We start from the raw sequence: 20,539 nt of genomic DNA on the forward strand, positions 1-20,539 counted from the left end.
ACCTGCCAGAGTTTCATCCAGCAGCAGGAGGACAGACTTGTGTCTGTGGCTGGCAGCATCCATTTTGTGATGCCAGGGCTCTATTAGCTGGTACCGGGTATACCGGTGCTGTCATGTCTCTCCCTCTAGAAGGGTGGGATCATACTCCCACACCAGTTACTGGTGTGGGGTTATGATTCCAAGGTACTTGACACCAAACACAACATGTTTCCGTGTAGCCATCCCAAAGTTAGAATTTAACGTTTGGTTATAATGCACTTAAGAGTATATGGTCAGGCTGCACCACAAACAACCCTGGAATAGAGGATCCAAAGGCTGCAGAGGGGCTCTGCTTATGCAGGTGCACCCTCTCACATAAAACCCAGCACCCTGCCTTCAGGATTAGGAAGGCCTGCCGTAGGGGTGACTGATAGGTTTATATGTGCAGTGATATGGAGAGATATAGGGAACCTATATCTCAGTTGCATGCACCACCGTACCCAGGCTGCAGTAGCAGGCCTGTGGTGTCATTTTAGAAGGCTTCCCAGGGGTGGCATAATATCTGCTGCAGCCCCTGGTAGGCCTCTGGGGTACCTAGGCCCTGGGTACATAGTATATCACATACTAGGGACTTATAAGGGTACCCCAGAATCCAATCTGTGGTGTACCTAAAGTACTTGTAATCAATTTAAGGGAGAAAGCAGATTGGCTGGGGTCCTGAATAGCAGGATCCCAGCCAGACTAAGGCAAAAACCAGCAAAACACCAGGAAAAAAGTGGGGGCAACCATGCAGTCAGATTCCACCTTCCTACATGCCCACCTGAAGGACGTAGCACCAGGGTAGGCCACTCTCCATCTAGATCACATAACACAAAGGGGCGCCATTCTCTGCGTGTGAGACGTCCCTTGCCTATGACATCACACACTTGTGCAGCTCTCTGCCTGTGACTTCCCACGAAGATGTCTCTCTCTTCTCTGTCTATGACATCACACGCATGCGTCCCATTCTTAGTCCTGATGCCACATGTCCTCTTCCTACCACACCTCACATGTTAAGTGACAATAAGACAGACCGGCTCAAGCCTAGAGTGTCATCATAAGGACGTACGTGTGCCTACAATGGGCAGAACTTACATTCGGGTAGAGGGCTCTTTAAACCAAACAGATCGTGGTCAGGTTTAACCCTGATTGTGTCTTAATTTTTTTTTAAACCTTACTTCTCACATTTGTTATGGCATATCTGGGATGATGTATTGTTGTCACGTTCAGAGCCATCCCATTGTTGTCGGGCACTAGTAGAGAATCACACTTAACATTTAAAAGGACACTGGTAACTTCGGAAACATGCCCTGGGCCTGTATTATCTACACACCTCCACGTGATTAGATTGAACAATTTGTATACTGCACACTACGGAGACAGGTCTGTCTCTCGGCCCCTGAAACAACAGGAGTGTTTAGAACCAAACGCAGTGGTGTCATAAGGATGAAAGGCCGGGTTGACCCTGCCAAGATTTGAGCTTGTCATATGGAGGATAAACAAAGATCTTTGCCGAAGCAGCTGAACTGTCCATGCTGTCTGCCATTCCAAGTAAGCATGCCATCCCAGGTGTACTCTTTTTAAAGGTGACCTGGACTATTGCATTGTATTTCATGATTAGGTCTGGCTACAGTCACCTTTAGATGCGACCTGACTGCACATCAATTCAACACACTGGGGAAACAACACACTAAATTTAGAAAGGGGCTTTGGCTTGGCCCTTTCCAACCACTGGATTGTTACGGTGCAGTGCCAAACGCAGTGCCAAACGTGCAACGCCCACTGGGTTCAATTGCTGTAGAGTGTAGTTTATAACAAAGAGAGAGGGACCCCTAAGCCAAAGGAGAGAGGCACCAAAAACGACCTTAGTCACAAAAGTAAGACCTCCTTTGGATCTACACCCTTCACCAATATGGGAAATCAACACCAACCTCACAATAGCAGGGTGAGAATGGACATCAAGAATGTAATCAAAAGAAGCAATATCAAAAAAATATTTATACAAATGTATTCAAAAATTCGCACATAGTCACATATATCACACAATATAAAATGTTACACAGATATTTAATAGAACACTGACAGTATCCAGAATTTATACAAAATGGATAAAATGTTGATTAAAAGTTTTCAAGGCCCATTGGCAAATACAATTAAACAAACAACACAGTACATTAGTAAAATTGGGAACAGAGAAAAGGACAAATTAATCCTATTAAGACAGGGAAATCACCAAATCAAAGATTCATCAGTTGTAACCAAAATAAATAATGATGCACGTATGTATGTCACAAAACCATTGTCATCACAGATTTTGTATGATTTCCTCTCATTAAAGCATCGACGCGTTTCGGTGGTCACTAATACACAGCCATCACCTTCTTCAGGAATTTTTGCATACGATCTCAATTTGAATATCTATATGAGAAAAGATCTGGCAGTGATTCTTTGTATTATTGTAGAACTCACACTTGTTAACTGACAAACTGTATCCTTGTGAGTCTCGCCAGGATTTCTCTTACATGTGACTGAACAGATCCTAGTTTTGGGACGTTCCTACTTCTAGTATCCTTGATGAAGAACAAAGGTTTTTATACATTTGAGGCATTCTGATTCCTATGACGTTAATACTAATGAGGACTGTATTTAAATAGATGATTGAGCCTCCTGGGCAGGTGATATAAGCCTCTAAGAGACGTATAGAAGGCTTCTTATTGACTCTATGTGAAACAACAGCCTGGGTTCATGTAAGAGACAAGTTGAGGCGCGCCTGATAAACATGCTATACATCATGCTACGGCACATGATGAGAGGGTATTTTGGTTGATATTGTTCATGTTTACATATTTTTTGTAGAAGACTGGGTGACCTATAGAAAACGTTGATTATCGAATTCGAACTATATGAACCTTTAAGAAAAATTCTGTGCACCATATATGAAAGGTATGAAATGTTTTTACTGTTATGGTAATAATTATAAGGAGTCCCTTTTTCTTGTTTTTGGCTTTTGTTGCATTCTAACTTATTATGTTACTGTTTTTCGATAATTGTTATTAGCCATTTAAGATATGAATGAGATATGTTTAGAGACAAATACTGATCTTATGATTGTGCTATATGAAATTATGTCTCTTGACTGCTGAACAGTTTATGAACAACGTGAACAGGTTACAGTTGATAATAAACACTTGTATACATGTTTGTAAATATTTGTACATGTGCTTATAAAAATACAAATATACAGCAATGTATGTATGTTTTTACTATACATTTTTTGAGTTTAGGTTCATTTATTTATATAAATATAAAAAAATATAAAAATGGTTTTTAAAGTAAGATTTAGGAGATTTGTATACAAAATTTTATTCATGTATATTTCTCTAATAGCCCTGAAGAAGTCTCGTGGGAGACGAAACGCGTTGGCTATGAGGATATGAAATGTGAAATGTAAAGAACTTCCACCTGAGAAAAATAAAGAAGAACATTTCTCTATGAAACATACATCTTGAGTTAGATGTCTTCGTTATTGAGCTGCTGTCGTTGAATATCAATATATCATGTTAATATAAATGTATATAGTGCTGAAAACTTTTTGCATTGAACAAACTAAGAAAGGCAGGACTTGGTATTACAGGTAACGAAGGCATGTCAATGAGGCGCTTCGATCAACAAAGTCAAAACCTGAGTTAATTACCAAACAGAGGGCCCCTTCCTCAGGACCTGGAGAATTAGCTTTGCGGGCAAAGCGGCACGAGGCAAGAGAGGGATGCCTCGCAGGAGACTAGATCCACATATGGGATCTGCCCCTCGTGGACAGAGAGCCCGAAATGTACTTACTTGAAGGGGGGATTACCGTTCCATGCCTCGGCACCAACGCGGGAGCAAAGCTAGTGATGGTGCGCCATAACTGTAAGGGGCACTTGCCAGTTGCGAGGGGATCAAATGTGCTGCCCTCCCCTCGCAATTGTTGAGAATATCGAGTGTCACTGCCGAGACTCTTGTAAATTCGACGATCCACGCGCCGTCACCGCGATGGCCAGGTCAAGAAAGAGGTCAGTCGGAAATGCAGTAAAACCACTGACCGCTCTGCTCTGTCCCCGCCAGTACTTCAGACAGAAAAACTGGAAGACGGCAAAGATATACATTAAGAACCTGATGACATTAGTTCTCTGCGGTTAAAAAACATATTGGAAATGTCTGGTACGTAATTGCTGAGTCCTTTCTTTTCCACAGCTGTAAGCGCCAGTAATGCTTAACAAGCAGAACAACAAACCTCGGAATGAAAAGTAAACAAGTTCAGCCCCGCAGCCGAGAAAGATAAACCTGGCCCAAAACACATGGCCCCTGCGCGCCCCTGTTGGCTCCCGAGAGCAAAACGCTCTGGGAGTAAACCTTTCCTGAAAAGCTGGAACATCCACACGTCATTTGGCCAATTGCCTACTGAAGCCAGACGCAAAGGCCAAATTGCCTGTGAGCCCTAGGCCTGGGTGGTAAATTCAGTTCCGCTTGTCGGTTTTGTGGAATTTGGGTAATTTCGCGTTCCGCAGAGAATGCGGAATTGCCCAAATTTCCGCGATCCGCGGCTTTGCAAAATTTTTTGCTTGTTCGTGCTTTCAAAATGCGTGTTCACAAGATATTTCCCCCCCCCCCCCCGAGCATGCAAACAGCATTCGCAAACAGGAAAAAAGCATCGCGAACGGACAGAACAAGCAATTCCATGTGTTCGCGGAACTCTGCGTGCTCGCGGAGATTTTTTACCGTTTCGCGCAGCTTTGCGTAGCACGACTAGGCAAATTCCACCCACCCCTAGTGAGCACCACACGTACAAGCTTCTACCGAAGCTGAAGTGATTGCAAGAGTCCGATTTCCTATGCAGCGCATGCGTGCTGCCATAGGCTCGACCTAAAAAAGAGATCTGGAGAGTCAAGAAACAAGAAAAAATCTACAAGTTTAAAAAAGAAATAAGGGACAAAAAAGCAAGCAAAAGCCACGATGATTCTCCACGGAAAGAAACCCTCAGGTTCAAATGGGATTATTCCACTGTTCAACTTCTTGACCTACCAGAGCGGAGTATAGAGGAGGTACCCCCTGGGGATCAGCTGCAACAGCTTGGGACTACAGCAGTGCTGGAGCCCCCACCTTCTCTGATCTTGGCTACAATCAAACAGATGCAGGCGGAGGTCCGGACAGATAACCAACGGGCTTGACAGGCTTCTAAGAAATTACAGGGTGCAGTCAGGAAAGTAAGTAAAACCTGTACCAAGATCTCCGACAGGATGACCAGCATGGAGGCTCGGACAGAAACCCTTCAACTCGAGGTGGCAGAACTAAAAACTTTGAGCAGCACTCAAGACCCTAAGCTTACCGAGATGATGTGGAAGTTGGAGGAACATGAGAACAGAAAAAGGAGGAATAATTTGAGACTACTGGGTATTCCAGAAGGGACTGAGGGAGGGAATCCTAGGGACTATGTAATCAGACTCCTAAAGGGTGCATTCCCTGAACTTACGGGCTGGGATTGGGCGAAGGAAATACAGAGGGTACACCGATTCCATCTAACCCTTAATAAGCAGCAGGCAGACAGTAATGCATATCCTCAGGCTGTTTTGGTCTTTTTTGGCAACTTTTTACTAAGACAGTGCATTTTCGATCTTGCACGTCTTAATTCTAAAAAATAGTTTGAGGGAGTTTCCTTTTTTGCACGACCAGACTTCACCCACCCCACAGTAGAGCAAAGATGGCGTTTAAAGCAGATGTTTGCTCCCTTCCAGAAGCTGAGTGCCAAGGTATATCTACAAACCCCTGAAAAATTGAAAGTGATCTTTAAGGGGCGTGCCATAGCCTTTTTTCTGAGATTCAGGCCCAGAAACACCTAGCAGAGCTGCGGGCGGGGGGGGGTGATCCATAGGGAGAAGCTCTAAAAGTGTAAGACAAAGCTGGTCAAGCAGAATCAAAAATCAATTGATGAATCGGTCAGAAATGCTGTAATGGCAGGGAGAGAGGAAAATGTTAAAAATATATATTTTTTAAAACAAATATATATATATGGTGCAGGGGTTTAAAAAAAGGTGTGGAGGGGGAACATAAATATATAGACAGTGTTGCAGCACATGGTGTTATATAGGGGGTTGGTGGAGGGGGTTCTGGAGCGGGTTCTGACTCTTCAGGCTGTGTCATTCAGGCTAGACCTGGTTGCTCAGTGGGTGGGTGTCGGAGTTGGGGAGGGGGGTGCTTAGGAGGTGGGAGAGGACCCGCGATCAGAGTGAAAAAGGGAAGAATGCGGAGGACTGGGTCATTTTCAGTTGGGTGTGGAAAGACATTATTTCTGGTACATCGTTTTGTATCGTTATTATAATGCTGAGGGTTTGGAGTCGAGGATGTGGGGTAAAATAAGGAAATTATTGATAATCAGATGATTCGTATTGCTTCCATTAATATTTGTAGCCTAAATTATCCTAAAAAAAGAGCTAGAACTTCCCTAGGTCTGAAAACCCTGAGGGCGGACATAGTCTGCCTACTGGAAACACATGTTTAAGCATCGCAAAGGGATATTTTAAATTCCCTGGGATATAGACTCATAGCTGGCACATTACAAGGTGCTCACACTGGCGGTGTTGTAGTTTTGGCCCGAGGTAGCTCGCTGAAATGTACTCAAATAGGGGCCGACACGAAAGGTAGATGGGTGGTAGCAGTTTGTCATCATCTGTGTGGAGGTAAATTCACGCCGTGCTCAGTGTACGACAGTATACTTGATGATCCCTCCATTATCAATCAGGTATCGAAAGAGCTAACCTACCATCCCACTGGCGTAACGAACCTTGAGGGGGCCCCCCTGCAAGGTACCTGGGGGGGGCCCCCTCTGGGCTCAATCAGGAGCCCTGCAGCCAGAGTGCTGTGCTGAGCGCACGTGGGGGCTGCGGGGGCCTGTGTTACGCCCCTGTACCATCCTCTACCTATTGTTCTATGTGGGGACTTTAATATTAGCCTTGCAAGTAATTTTGATATAGGCGGACAATCATAATATACCGGGAGGAAACCTAAAGTGCTTCATACCCTTAAAGGGTTGTGTAAAGATCATGGCTAGGTAGATGTGTGGCATAAAAAAGAAATCCATTGGGGCATGGCTACACTTATTATTCCGCTCCGCACTTCACACATGCACGCCTAGATTATTTTTTTTGTGTCTAACAAGTTCATCATGACATGTAAGATCGATAGATACCCACGGTTCTTCTCGGATCACAACCCTCTCGTAGTAAAATTGCAGGAAAGAGAGGGAAAACCACAAAGTACATGGAGCTTTCAACACGCCCTCCTCATTAATGAAGATTATGGCAAACATATTAGCAGGTGGATTCCAATATTCTTCAAAGAGAATAGTGGAAGCGCTTCTCAGTGTAGGGTGTAGGATACATTCAAGGCCTGTCTAAGGGAGAGACCCTAAGGTTCTATTTGAACAAAGGGAAGCAGGACAGACAGCTAATACAAGCTGAACAAGATAATCTGGTGGTAGCAGGGGAAAATCTAGTGAAAGATATACAACAATTGGGTGATATAAATGAAACACAGATTAAGGTACAAACTGCAAGGGCAGAACTAGAGGGAATATTTGCAAATAAGGCAGAAGAAAATTATGTTACTTGGAAAGAAAGCACATACGAGTGTAGTAAGCAGGTTGGACACCATCTGGCAGTAAGAGCAAGGCAGAGGTGCACAATTAGTGAGATAAGAGACATTCAGGATCCTGTTCTTGGGGTTGTCACTGATGCAAAGGACATCAAAGAGGTATTGCAAGTATTCTATCAAACTTTGTACACTGAAGAAATCAGTGATTGCCCTTGACAGGCCAAAGAGTTCTTCGAAACAGTGCCCACAAGTAAATCATCATTAGACGAACGGGAACTCTTAGAAGAAGAGCGATTATGGGAAGAGATCTCCCTTGCAATCTCAATCTTCCTTCGGGCAAAGCTGCAGGTGTGGATGGAATCCCTTCAGAATTTAAAAAAACCTTTGCCCCCCAGCTGAAAGATCAGATGCTAGCACTTTTTAACTATATAATTAATGGAGCCACACCACCAGATTCTTGGTCGGTGGCCAAAATAGTTCTTTTTCTAAAGAAAGATAAGCCACCGGCAGAATTAGGCTCACATTGGCCAATCACGTTGATTAATGGAGACTCCAAAATTTACTCCACGGTATTAGCAGTTCGTTTAGCACAGGTCATCAAAAATGTGTTCATAGATCAACAGCATGGCTTTATCGCAGAGAGGGACACTACCGACCATACATGAGGTGGGAGGTCCCTAGCAGTTAGTGGTTAGGTCCTGTGGGGTGGGAGGTCCCCAGCAGTTAGTAGTTAGTTCCTGTGAGGTGGGAGGTCCCCAGCAGTCAGTGGTTACTGCCTGTGAGCTGAGAGGTCCCCCGCAGTCAGTGGTTAGTTCCTGTGAGGTCCCCAGCAGTCAGTGGTTAGGTCCTGTGGGGTGGGAGGTCCACAGCAGTTAGTAGTTAGTCCCTGTGAGGTGGGAGGTCCCCAGCAGTCTATCGTTATTTTCTGTGAGGTGGGAGGACCCTAGCAGTCAGTGGTTAGTTCCTGTGAGGTAGGATGACCCTAGCAGTCAGTGGTCAGTTCCTGTGAGGTGGGCGGTCCCCAGGAGTCAGTGGTTAGTTTGTGAGGTGGGAAGCCCCTAGCAGTCAGTGGTTAGTTCCTGTGAGTTGGGAGGTCCCCAGCAGTCAGTGGTTAGTTCCTGTTGGGTGGGAGATTGAGGGCACCATTAGTCTGTGGTTAATTCCTGTGAGGTGGAAGGTTCCCAGCAGTCAGCAGTTAATTCCTGTGAGGAGTGCGGTCGCCAGCAGTCAGTTCCTCTGAGATGGGAGGACCCTAGCAGTCAGTGGTTAGTTCCTGTGAGGTGGGAGGTCCTCAGCAGTCAGCAGTTAGTTCCTGTGAGGCCGGAGGTCCCCACCAGTCAGTGGATAGATCCTGTGAGGTGAGAGGTTGCACGCAGTGAATGGTTAGTTCCTGTGGGTTGTGAGGACCCTAGCAGTCAGTGGTTAGTTCCTGTGAGGTGGGAGGTCCTCAGCAGTTAGCGGTTAGTTCCTGTGAGGTAGGAGGTCCCTAACAGTCAGTGGTTAGTTCCTGTGGGGTGGAAGATTGAGGGCACCAGCAGTCAGTGGTTAGTTCCTGTGAGTTGAGAGGACCCTAGCAGTCAGTGGTTAGTTCCTGTGAGGTGGGAGGACCCTAGCAGTCAGTGGTTAGTTCCTGTGAGGTGGGAGGTCCACAGCAGTCAGTGGTTAGTTCCTGTGAAGTGAGAGATGTCTCCCGCAGTCAGTGGTTAGGTCCTGTGGGGTGGGAGGTCCCCAGCAGTCAGTGGTTAGTTCCTGTGAGATGGGAGGTCCCAAGCAGTCAGTGGTTAGTTCCTGTGAGGTGGGCGGTCCCCAGCAGTCAGTGGATAGTTCCTGTGAGGTGGGAGGTTCCCAGCAGTCAGTGGTTACTTCCTGTGAGGTGAGAGGTCCCACGTAGTCAGTGGTTAGTTCCTGTGAGGTGGGAAGTCCCCAGCAGTCAGTGGTTAGTTCCTGTGAGGTGGGAGGTCCCCAACAGTCAGTGGTTAGGTCCTGTGGGGTGGGAGGTCCCCAGCAGTTAGTAGTTAGTTCCTGTGAGGTGGGAGGTCCCCAGCAGTCTGTGGTTAGTTTCTGTGAATTGGGAGGACCCTGGCAGTCAGTGGTTAGTTCCTGAGAGGTAGGAGTCCCCCTGCAGTCAGTGGTCAGTTCCTGTGAGGTGAGATGTCCCCAGCAGTCAGTAGTTAGTTCCTGTGAGGTGGGAGGTCCCTAGCAGTCAGTAGTTAGTACCTGTGAGGTGGGAGGTCCCCAGCAGTCAGTGGTTAGTTCCTGTGAGGTGGGTGGTCCCCAGCAGTCAGTGGTTAGTTTTTGAGAGGTGGGAAGACCCTAGCACTCAGTGGCTAGTTCCTGTGAGTTGGGAGGTCCCCAGCAGTCAGTGGTTCGTTCCTTTTGGGGGAGAGATTGAGGTCCCCAGCAGTCAGTGGTTAGTTCCTGTTGAGTGGGAGATTGAGGGTTCAATTAGTTTGTGGTTAATTCCTGTGAGGTGGAAGGTTCCCAGCAGTCAGCAGTTCGTTCCTGTGAGGTGGGCAGTCCCCAGCAGTCAGTGGTTAGTTCCTGTGAGATGGGAGGACCCCAGCAGTCAGTGGTTAGTTCCTGTGAGGCGGGAGGTCCTCAGCAGTCAGCGGTTAGTTCCTGTGAGGCTGGAGGTCCCCACCAGTCAGTGGATAGTTCCTGTGAGGTGAGAGGTCCCCCACATTCAATGGTTAGTTCCTTTGGGTTGTGAGGACCCTAGCAGTCAGTGGTTAGTTCCTGAGAGGTCCCGGTAGTCAGTGGTTAGTTCCCGTGAGGTGGGAGGTCCCCATAAGTGGGTGGTTAGTTAATGTGCAGGTGGAGGACCCCAGAAGTCAGTGGTTAGTTCTTGTGATGTGAGAGGTCCTCAGCAGTTAGCGGTTAGTTCCTGTGAGTTAAGAGGACCATAGCAGTCAGTGGTTAGTTCCTGTGAGGTGGGAGGACCATAGCAGTCCGTGGTTTAGTTCCTGTGAGGTGGGAGGACCCTAGCAGTCAGTGGTTAGTTCCTGTGAGGTGTGAGGTCCCCAGCAGTCAGTGGTTAGTTCCTGTTGGGTGAGAGATTGAGGTCCCCAGCAGTCAGTGGTTAGTTCCTGTGAGGCTGGAGGTCCCCACCAGTCAGTGGATAGTTCCTGTGAGGTGAGAGGTCCCCCACAGTCAATGGTTAGTTCCTGTGGGTTGTGAGGTCCCCAGCAGTCAGTGGTTAGTTCATGTGAGGTGGGCGGTTCCCAGCAGTCAGTGGTTAGTTCCTGTGAGGTGCAAGGACCCTAGCAGTCAGTGGTTAGTTCCTGTGAGTTGGGAGGTCTCCAGCAGTTAGTTGCTAGTTCATGTGAGGTGTGAAGTCCCCAGCAGTCAGTGGTTAGTTCCTGTGGGGTGGGAGATTGAGGACGCCAGCAGTCAGTGGTTAGTTCCTGTGAGGCGGGAGGTCCTCAGCAGTCAGCGGTTAGTTCCTGTGAGGCTGGAGGTCCCCACCAGTCAGTGGATAGTTCCTGTGAGGTGAGAGGTCCCCCGCAGTCAATGGTTAGTTCCTGTGGGTTGTGAGGACCCTAGCAGTCAGTGGTTAGTTCCTGTGAGTTGGGAGGTCTCCAGCAGTTAGTTGCTAGTTCATGTGAGGTGGGAAGTCCCCAGCAGTCAGTGGTTAGTTCCTGTGGGGTGGGAGATTGAGGACGCCAGCAGTCTGCGGTTAATTCCTGTGAGGTGTAAGGTTCCCAGCAGTTAGTTCCTGTGAGGTGGGTTGTCCCCAGCAGTCAGTGATTAGTTCCTGTGAGATGGGAGGACCCTAGCAGTCAGTGGTTAGTTCCTTTGAGGAGGGAGGTCCTCAGCAGTCAGCGGTTAGTTCCTGTGAGGCCGGAGGTCCCCACCAGTCAGTAGTTACTTCCTGTGAGGTCCCCTGCAGTCAGTGGTTAGTTCTTGTGGGGTGAGAGCTTGAGGGCACCAGCTGTCTGCGGTTCATTGCTGTGAGTTAGAAGGTCCCTAGCAGTCAGCAGTTAGTTCCTGTGAGGTGGGCAGTCCCCAGCAGTCAGTGGTTAGTTCCTGTGGGTTGTGAGGACCCTAGCCGTCAGTGGTTAGTTCCTGAGAGGTGGCAGGACCCAGGCAGTCAGTGGTTTGTTCCTGTGGGGTGTGAGGTTTGAGATCCTTGTAGGAAGGCCTTTGAGTCACAGCCATCACTAACCGGTGGACAGCTGTGTGTTGGCTGCAGCGGTCACTGGGTGGACAGGAGCTGCACTCACCAATGTACTTGCTGGTGGTGTCCTCTTCTCCACGTTTCCTCAGGGAGGTCTCCTTCTTGGCTGGGACAGGCTCGGGTTCCTTCTTTCCTTTCCCCTTCCCGGCAGACTTCCCCTTCTTCTCTTTCTTCTCCTTCTTCCCTGGAGACTTGCTTGTCCTTCCCTGAAGTTTATCATCAGCTGCCTGGGAAGAGAAACAGAGGAGAGTTGTGAGGGAGGCAAGAGTAGGGCAATAATGGGGGCTAGTAGGACACATTACAAGTCACTGATGCTACAGGCTGATCCTACTGCACACCATACACCTCTGATCGTACAGCCTGATGGTATCAGTGTATACCACTGACCCTACAGCGTGTTGGTGTCAATGCACACTACACACCACTGATTCTACAGCCAGAGGATGTCAATACACACCTCTGGTCCTACAGCCTGATTCTATTATTGCACACTACACATCTCTCATCCTACAGCCTAATCCTATTATTGCACACTACACATCTCTCATCCTACAGCTCAATCCTATCACTTCACACTACACACCACTGATCCTAGAGCCTGATTGTGTCACTACACACCTCTGATCCTGCAGCCTGATTGTGTCACTGCATACTACACACCTCTCATCCTACAGCCTGATCATGTCTCTGCACATAACACACCTCTAATCCTACAGCCAGATGGTATCAGTTCACACTACACACCTCTGATCCTACAGCCTGATGGTATCACTTCACACTACACACTACAAACCTCTGATCCTACAGCCTGATCGTTTCTCTATACACTACAAACCTCTGATCCTACAGCCTAATCCTATCACTGCACACTACACAACTCTGATCCTACAGCTCAATCCTATCACTGCACACTACACAACACCGATCCTACAGCCTGATTGTATCACTGCACACTAAACACCTCTGATGCTGCAGCCTGATTGTGTCACTGTACACTACACACCTCTGATCACTACAGCTTGATCGTTTCTCTATACACTACACACCTCTGATCCTACAGACTGATCGTATCTCTGCACACTACACACCACTGATCTTGCAACCTGATGGTATCCGTGCACACTACACACCTCTGATGCTACAGCCTGATGGTATCCGTGCACACTACACACCTCTGATCCTACTGTTATGTGCCCGAGTTAGGCCCATGTAGCAACGCTGCACGTTTTCCTAAATTGTCCTCTTTCTGCACGATAGCATTACTGCTGTTACCGTTTGCACATATTCGGGTGCCTCGAGCAATCTTCATCCACATACCCACAATGCTAATGTACGTGTCCATCGCAAGGATGCTTTTTATTATAAATAAAGAACATTTGGAGGGGGATTAGCAGAGGAGACACTTCAGCCGACACCCAGGGTCCCTGCTTTCTGAGGCTTCCCAAGCAGCGGTCTGACATCTCCATGAGTGTGGGGTGCCCAATGCGTTTCCCCCACATAACGAGGTTGGATCATCCCGTCGAGGGTTTCTTGGCTCTGCACCTACATACACTCTAGACATACAGAGAGTAGGGTTTGCATAGTAGGAGTGCGCCTGATTACTGCCTTGTGTCATATGCCTGCATGTATCCACTGTCTTAGCACCTCGGTGGAACTGTATCTACTCTCTTCACTCTTGGTGCTTGTAATCTCTTTCATCTGCTTGTGTCTCCTGATCATCGCAGCACATGTATTCGATACCAGAATAGCGTTGGTTCAATCAATATATGGAACATGTCCCAGTGTGTATTCTGTTTATTTCTCTGAGAACAAGTGTGCTTGAGTAGCTGAGAGAAAAGGTTCCAGATTTGGTCCCACACTCCCTGAGGGGTCAGGGTTGTCATGTTCCGTGGTTGCCAGAAACCATTTGCTCCCTGATAAGGTTAGGGGGGCTTACGGTGGCACTGTGAGTTGGCTGGTCTCCAGGCCAACATATACTACGGGGGTGTCCAGAATCAAATCAGTAGAGGCATCTCACCCAAAGTTTATGTTGTGCACAAACCCACAGGTTCTACGGATTAGTGGGAACTACACAACACTACTGCCTAATTGTATCACTTTACACTACACACCTCTGACCTTCCCTCTGTCCTGCATTCATGGTCACAATCACACAACTACTCCAGTGCTGTGTCACCTCCAGGGCAGAACTTATGTTCTAAAGTCCCTTTCTGGGACGGGGAGATATCTGATAGAGCCTGGACAGGGGGGGAATCTGTCCAAATGCCTGGATCAGAGGGGAGATCACAAGAGGAGATCACTCCCAGTGACTGGGCCACTGGAGAGATCTCTCCCAGTGCCTGCACCACAGGGGAGATCTCTCCCAGTGACCGCACCAGAGGGGAGATCTCTCCCAGTGCCTAGGCCAGAGGGGAGATATCTTCCGGTGCCTGCACCAGAGCGGCGATCTCTCCCAGTGCTTGGGCCAGAGGGGAGATCTCTCCCAGTGCCTAGGCCAGAGGGGAGATATCTTCCGGTGCCTGCACCAGAGGGGAGATTTCTTCCAGTGACCGCACCAGAGGGGACTCTCTTCCGGTGTCTGCACCAGAGGGGAGTTTTCTCCCTGTGCCTGCGCCAGAGCAGCGATCTCTCCCAGTGCTTGGGCCAGAGGGGAGATCTCTCCCAGTGCCTGCACCAGAGGAGAGATCTCGCCGAGTGCTTTGGCCAGAGGGAAGATCTCTCCCAGGGCCTGCACCAGAGGGGAGATCTCTCCCAGTGCCTGCACCAGAGGGAGATCTCTCCCAGTGCCTGGACCAGAGGGGAGATCTCTCCCAGTGCCTGGACCAGAGGGGAGATCTCTCTAAGTGCCTGGACCAGAAGGGAGATCTCTCCAAGTGCCTGCACCAGAGGGTAGATCTCTCCCACTGGTAGGGACAGAGGGGAGGTCTCTACCAGGGCGTGCACCAGAGGGGAGATCTCTCCCAGTGTCTGCACCAGAGGAGGATCTCTCCCAGTGTCTGCACCAAAGGGGAGATCTCTCCCAGGGCCTGCACCAGAGGGGAGAGAGATCTCTCCTAAGTAAGGCGTTGCTTTTAAGAACAGCACTGCGGCACTTCCAAACGGATCACCTAGATCATATTCTCTTCCACCCAACAGGAAAGGTGCACAAACATTCAGGGCCAGATGCACAAGAATAATTTGTGGTGGAAAACGGGATATCGGCAAATTTGGTCTGCCTCATGTACAAACCCTACTTTGCGACTCGTGATTAGGAATGAGCGTGCCAAGGACTTCTCTTCCCAATAGCGATTCGCACTGCAGTGCAAGATTGTTTTGCGACTGCAATTGTGGTCTCAAAACACTCACAGTTTACCACCTATTTAAGTAGGTGGTAAACCACTGGCAAATGGGAAGGGGTCCCCTTGCCCTTTGTGAATGTGTGCGAAAATATTTTTTAAGAGCAGGCAGTGGTGCCCACAGACCACTGTCTGCTCTTAAAAAATTAAACTGAAACGTTTAATTTTTGTTTTTTAAATGCGTCCTGTCTCCTTTAACAAAAACAGGACGCATTAAAAAAAACAAAATAAAACGGCTTTATTTAAAAAGCAGGCACAGACATGGTGGTCTGCTGAACCCAGCAGGCCGCCATCCCTGGGAGTGCTAGCCATTCCTAATGGGGTCGCAAATAGAAGCTGCCTCGTGAATATTAATGAAGCAGGCAATTGGTGACCCCCATTAGGAATAGCAAACAGTGTCTGAGACACTTTGTACATTCAGTTCAGCGAGTCGTGCATCGGCCCCTAAGTGGGCATTCATTCACACTGCGTCTTGTGTCCCATTTCACCCACTGGGCCACTTAGGTCTGTCATACCATGTACACTGTCCTAGTACAAGGGGGAGGGAGGGGGGGTTGCACCTTAAAACAGAGTTACTGCTAGCACAATCACCTGGGAAATTGAAAGACAAGAAATCTGCGGCTAGAAGTCTATATCAGACACAAATTCTTCTTACCATGCTGACACAAATCATAATCAGACAGTCTCTGGCTGGCCAAGCCACCATCTTTGTCCCCTGGTGTCAGTCTCTGGCTGGCCAAGCCACCATCTTTGTCCCCTAGTGTCAGTCTCTGGCTGGCCAAGCCACCATCTTTGTCCCCTGGTGTCAGTCTCTGGCTGGCCAAGCCACCATCTTTGTCCCCTGGCGTCAGTCCCTGGCTGGCCAAGCCACCATCTTTGTCCCCTGGTGTCAGTCTCTGGCTGGCCAAGCCACCATCTTTGTCCCCTAGTGTCAGTCTCTGGCTGGCCAAGCCACCATCTTTGTACCCTAGTGTCAGTCTCTGGCTGGCCAAGCCACCATCTATGTCCTCTACTGTCACTCTCTGGCTGGCCAAGCCACCATCTTTGTCCTCTGGTGTCACTCTGTGGCTGGCCAAGCCACCATCTTTGTCCTCTGGTGTCAGTCTCTGGCTGGTCAAGCCACCATCTTTGTCCTCTAGTGTCAGTCTCTGGCTGGCCAAGCCACCATCTATGTCCTCTAGTGTCACTCTCTGGCTGGCCAAGCCACCATCTTTGTCCTCTGGTGTCACTCTCTGGCTGGCCAAGCCACCATCTTTGTCCTCTAGTGTCAGTCTCTGGCTGGTCAAGCCACCATCTTTGTCCCCTGGTGTCAGTCTCTGGCTAACCAAGCCACCATCTTTGTCCACTAGGGTCAGTCAGAAGGAAGAGTGGGGCTGGACACTTCCTGTCGGGAAAACCCAAAATAAAAGAGAGGAAAGAGAGAGTGGCTTCCTCCCTCCCCTTCCTCTCAGCCTATTGGGGGTAGGACCTCTGGGAAGAATGGGGCAGGAAAGGGCAGGGCAGACTGACCCTTACCTGGAAGGAGACCATCTGTCTCCTGCCCTGCACCCCTAGTGTCTGTCTACCTTCATGGACCTCAGGAAGGCTTTGGGGAGGACTAGAATCCATACCGTGTATGACCAGCTCTCTCCATCTTACTAAAGAGTCATGTGAGGGGACCACAATGGACTCCTGGGCAGTAGCAGTGATGCACAGCACCCAGGCTCCTAGCTCACCCTGCTGCACATGAGACAATATCCCACCCCCAGGGTGCACGGTGGCCAAGGACTGGCAGACAAGTGAAAACTGGAGATGTTAGGCCTCACCTCTCCCTGTGCAGAAGGCAGGTAGACATGTATGCCCTGCCGGTCTAATTAGTCAATACCACCACTGTCAGCCCACCACTGCCAGTCCACCGCTGTCAAGTCACTGCAGTCGGTCCACTGCTGTCAGTCCACCGCTTTCAAGTCACTGCAGTCAGTCCACTGCTGTCAGCCCACCGCTGACAGCCCACTGCTGTACAGTCCACAGCTGTCAGTCCACTGATGACAGCCCACCGCTGTCCGTCCACCACTGTCCAGTCACTGAGGTTGGTCCATTGCTGTCAGTCCACCGCTGTCAGTCCACCGCTGTCAGCCCACTGCAGTCGGTCCACCGCGGTCAGTCCACCGCTGTCAGTCCACCGCGGTCAGCCCATCGCGATCAGTCCACCGCTGACAGCCCACGCCTGTCAGCCCACCACTGAGAGCCCACTGCTGTCCAGTCCACCGCTGTCAGTCCACTGATGACAGCCCACCGCTGTCAGTCCACCACTGTCCAGTCACTGCAGTTGGTCCACTGCTGTCACTCCACCGCTGTCACTCCACCGCTGTCAGTCCACCGATGACAGCCCACCACTGTCAGTCCACTGCTGTGCAGTCACTGCTGTCAGTCCACCGCTGACAGCCCACCACTGTTAATCTACTGCTGTCAGTCCACCGCTGTTTATCCACTGCTGTCAGTCCACCACTGAGCCCAGCTCTCCTGTCAGTCCACCCCTGTCAGTCCACCGCTGACAGCCCACAACTGACAGCCCACCACTGACAGCTCACTGCTATCAATTGACTGCTGTCAGTCTACCTGTCGGTCCACTGCTGTCAATCCACTGCTGTCAGTCCACCACTGCCAGCCAACCACTGTCACCTCTCCTTTGTCAGTCCACTGCTGTCAGTCCACCACTGTTCAGTCACTGCTGACAGCCCACCACTGACGGCCCACCACTGGCAGTCCACCGCTGGCAGTCCACCGCTGTCAATCTACTGCTGTCAGTCTACCTGTCAGTCCACCGCTGTTAATCCACTGCGGTCAGGTCACCACTGAGCCCACTGCTTTCAGCTCTCCTGTCAGTCCACCGCTGTCAGTCCACCGCTGACAGCCCACCACTGACAGCTCACTGCTGTCAATCTACTGCTGTCAGTCCACCGCGGTCAGCTCTCCTGTCAGTCCACCGCTGTCAATCTACTGCTGTCAGTCCACCGCTGTCAACTCTCCTGTCAGTCCACCGCTGTCAATCCACTGCTGTCTGTCCACCACTGCCAGCCAACCGCTGTCAGCTCTCCTTCTTCAGTCCACCGCTGTCAGTCCACCGCTGACAGCCCACCACTGACAGCTCACCGCTGTCAATCTACTGCTGTCAGTCCACCGCGGTCAGCTCTCCTGTCAGTCCACCGCTGTCAATCTACTGCTGTCAGTCCACCGCTGTCAACTCTCCTGTCAGTCCACCGCTGTCAATCCACTGCTGTCCGTCCACCACTGCCAGCACTGCCAGCCAACCGCTGTCAGCTCTCCTTTGTCAGTCCACTGCTGTCAGTCCACCACTGTCCAGTCACCGCTGACAGCCCACCAATGACATCCCACCGCTGTCAGTCCACCGCTGTCAGTCCACTGCTGTCAGTCCATAACTGACAGCCTACCACTGACAGCCCACCTCTGTCAGTCCACTACTGTCCAGTCACCGCTGTCAGTTTACCTGTCACTCCACCAATGTCAATCCTCTGCTGTCAGTTCACCCATGCCACCCCACTGCTGACAGCCCACCACTGACAGCTCTCCTGTCAGTCCACCGCTGTCAGTCCACCGCTGACAGCCCACCACTGACAGCTCACCGCTGTCAATCTACTGCTGTCAGTCCACCGCGGTTAGCTCTCCTGTCAGTCCACCGCTGTCAATCTACTGCTGTCAGTCCACCACTGTCAACTCTCCTGTCAGTCCACCGCTGTCAATCCACTGCTGTCCGTCCACCACTGCCAGCACTGCCAGCCAACCGCTGTCAGCTCTCCTTTGTCAGTCCACTGCTGTCAGTCCACCACTGTCCAGTCACCGCTGACAGCCCACCAATGACAGCCCACCGCTGTCAGTCCACCGTGTCAGTCCACCGCTGTCAGTCCACTGCTGTCCAGTCACTGCTGTCAGTTTACCTGTCACTCCACCAATGTCAATCCTCTGCTGTCAGTTCACCCATGCCACCCCACTGCTGACAGCCCCTCACTGACAGCTCTCCTGTCAGTCCACCGCTGTCAGACCACTACTGTCAGTCCATAACTGACAGCCTTCCACTGACAGCCTACCACTGACAGTCCACCGCTGTCAGTCCACTGCTGTCCAGTCACCGCTGTCAGTTTACCTGTCAGTCCACCGCTGTCAATCCACTGCTGTCCGTCCACCACTGCCAGCACTGCCAGCCAACCGCTGTCAGCTCTCCTTTGTCAGTCCACTGCTGTCAGTCCACCACTGTCCAGTCACCGCTGACAGCCCACCAATGACAGCCCACTGCTGTCAGTCCACCGTGTCAGTCCACCGCTGTCAGTCCACTGCTGTCCAGTCACCGCTGTCAGTTTACCTGTCACTCCACCAATGTCAATCCTCTGCTGTCAGTTCACCCATGCCACCCCACTGCTGACAGCCCCCCACTGACAGCTCTCCTGTCAGTCCACCGCTGTCAGACCACTACTGTCAGTCCATAACTGACAGCCTTCCACTGACAGCCTACCACTGACAGTCCACCCCTGTCAGTCCACCGCTGTCAGTCCACCGCTGACAGCCCACAAATGACAGCCCACAAATGACAGCCCACAACTGACAGCCCACAACTGACAGCCCACAACTGACAGCCCACAACTGACAGCCCACAACTGACAGCCCACAGCTGACATCCCACCACTGACAGCCCACCACTGTCAATCCACTGCTCTCAGCCCACCACTGACAGCCCACTGCGGTCAGTCCACCACTGTCAATCTACTGCTGTCCAGTCACCGCTGTCAGTCTACCTGTCAGTCCACCACTGTCAATCCTCTGCTGTCAGTTCACCCATGCCAGCCCACTGCTGGCAGCACACTGCTGGCAGTCCACCGCTGTAAATCTACTGCTGTCAGTCTACCTGTCAATCCACTGCTGTCAATCCACCGCTGTCAGTCCACCACTGTCAGCCCACCACTGTCAGCTCTCCTCTGTCAGTCCTCCTCTGTCAGTCCACCACTGATAGCCCACCGCTGGCAGTCCACCACTGTAAATCTACAGCTGTCAGTCTACCTGTCAATCCACCGCTGTCAGCCCACCACTGACAGCCTACCACTGACAGCCCACTGCTGTCAATCAACTGCTGTCATTCCACCACTGCCAGCCCACCGCTGTCAATCTACTGCTGTCATTCCACCACTGCCAGCCCACCACTGTCAATCCACCACTGTCAGTCCACTGCTGACAGCCCACCACTGACAGCCTACCACTGACATCCCACTTCTGTCAATCTACCGCTGTCATTCCACCACTGCCAGCCCACCGCTGTCAGTCCACCGCTGTCAGTCCACTGCTGTCCAGTCACTGCTGTCAGTCTACCTGTCAGTCCACCACTGTCAATCCTGTG

At 50.2% G+C, this 20,539-nt stretch overlaps 1 protein-coding gene across 1 annotated transcript in view; it reads right to left on the bottom strand.

Moving 5' to 3' along the window:
• The window catches only part of SPAG17 (sperm associated antigen 17), a 1,802,643-nt gene that overhangs the window by 1,272,759 nt on the left and 509,345 nt on the right, over positions 1 to 20,539 (bottom strand). Inside the window, exon 5 of the mRNA XM_085620708.1 lies at positions 11,868 to 12,048. Within this exon, the coding sequence (XP_085476834.1) occupies positions 11,868 to 12,048 (181 nt within the window). The remainder of the gene's footprint in view (positions 1 to 11,867; positions 12,049 to 20,539) is intronic.

The sequence above is a fragment of the Triturus cristatus genome, chromosome 8, assembly GCF_964204655.1.
Source record: "Triturus cristatus chromosome 8, aTriCri1.1, whole genome shotgun sequence".
NCBI lineage: Eukaryota > Metazoa > Chordata > Amphibia > Caudata > Salamandridae > Triturus > Triturus cristatus.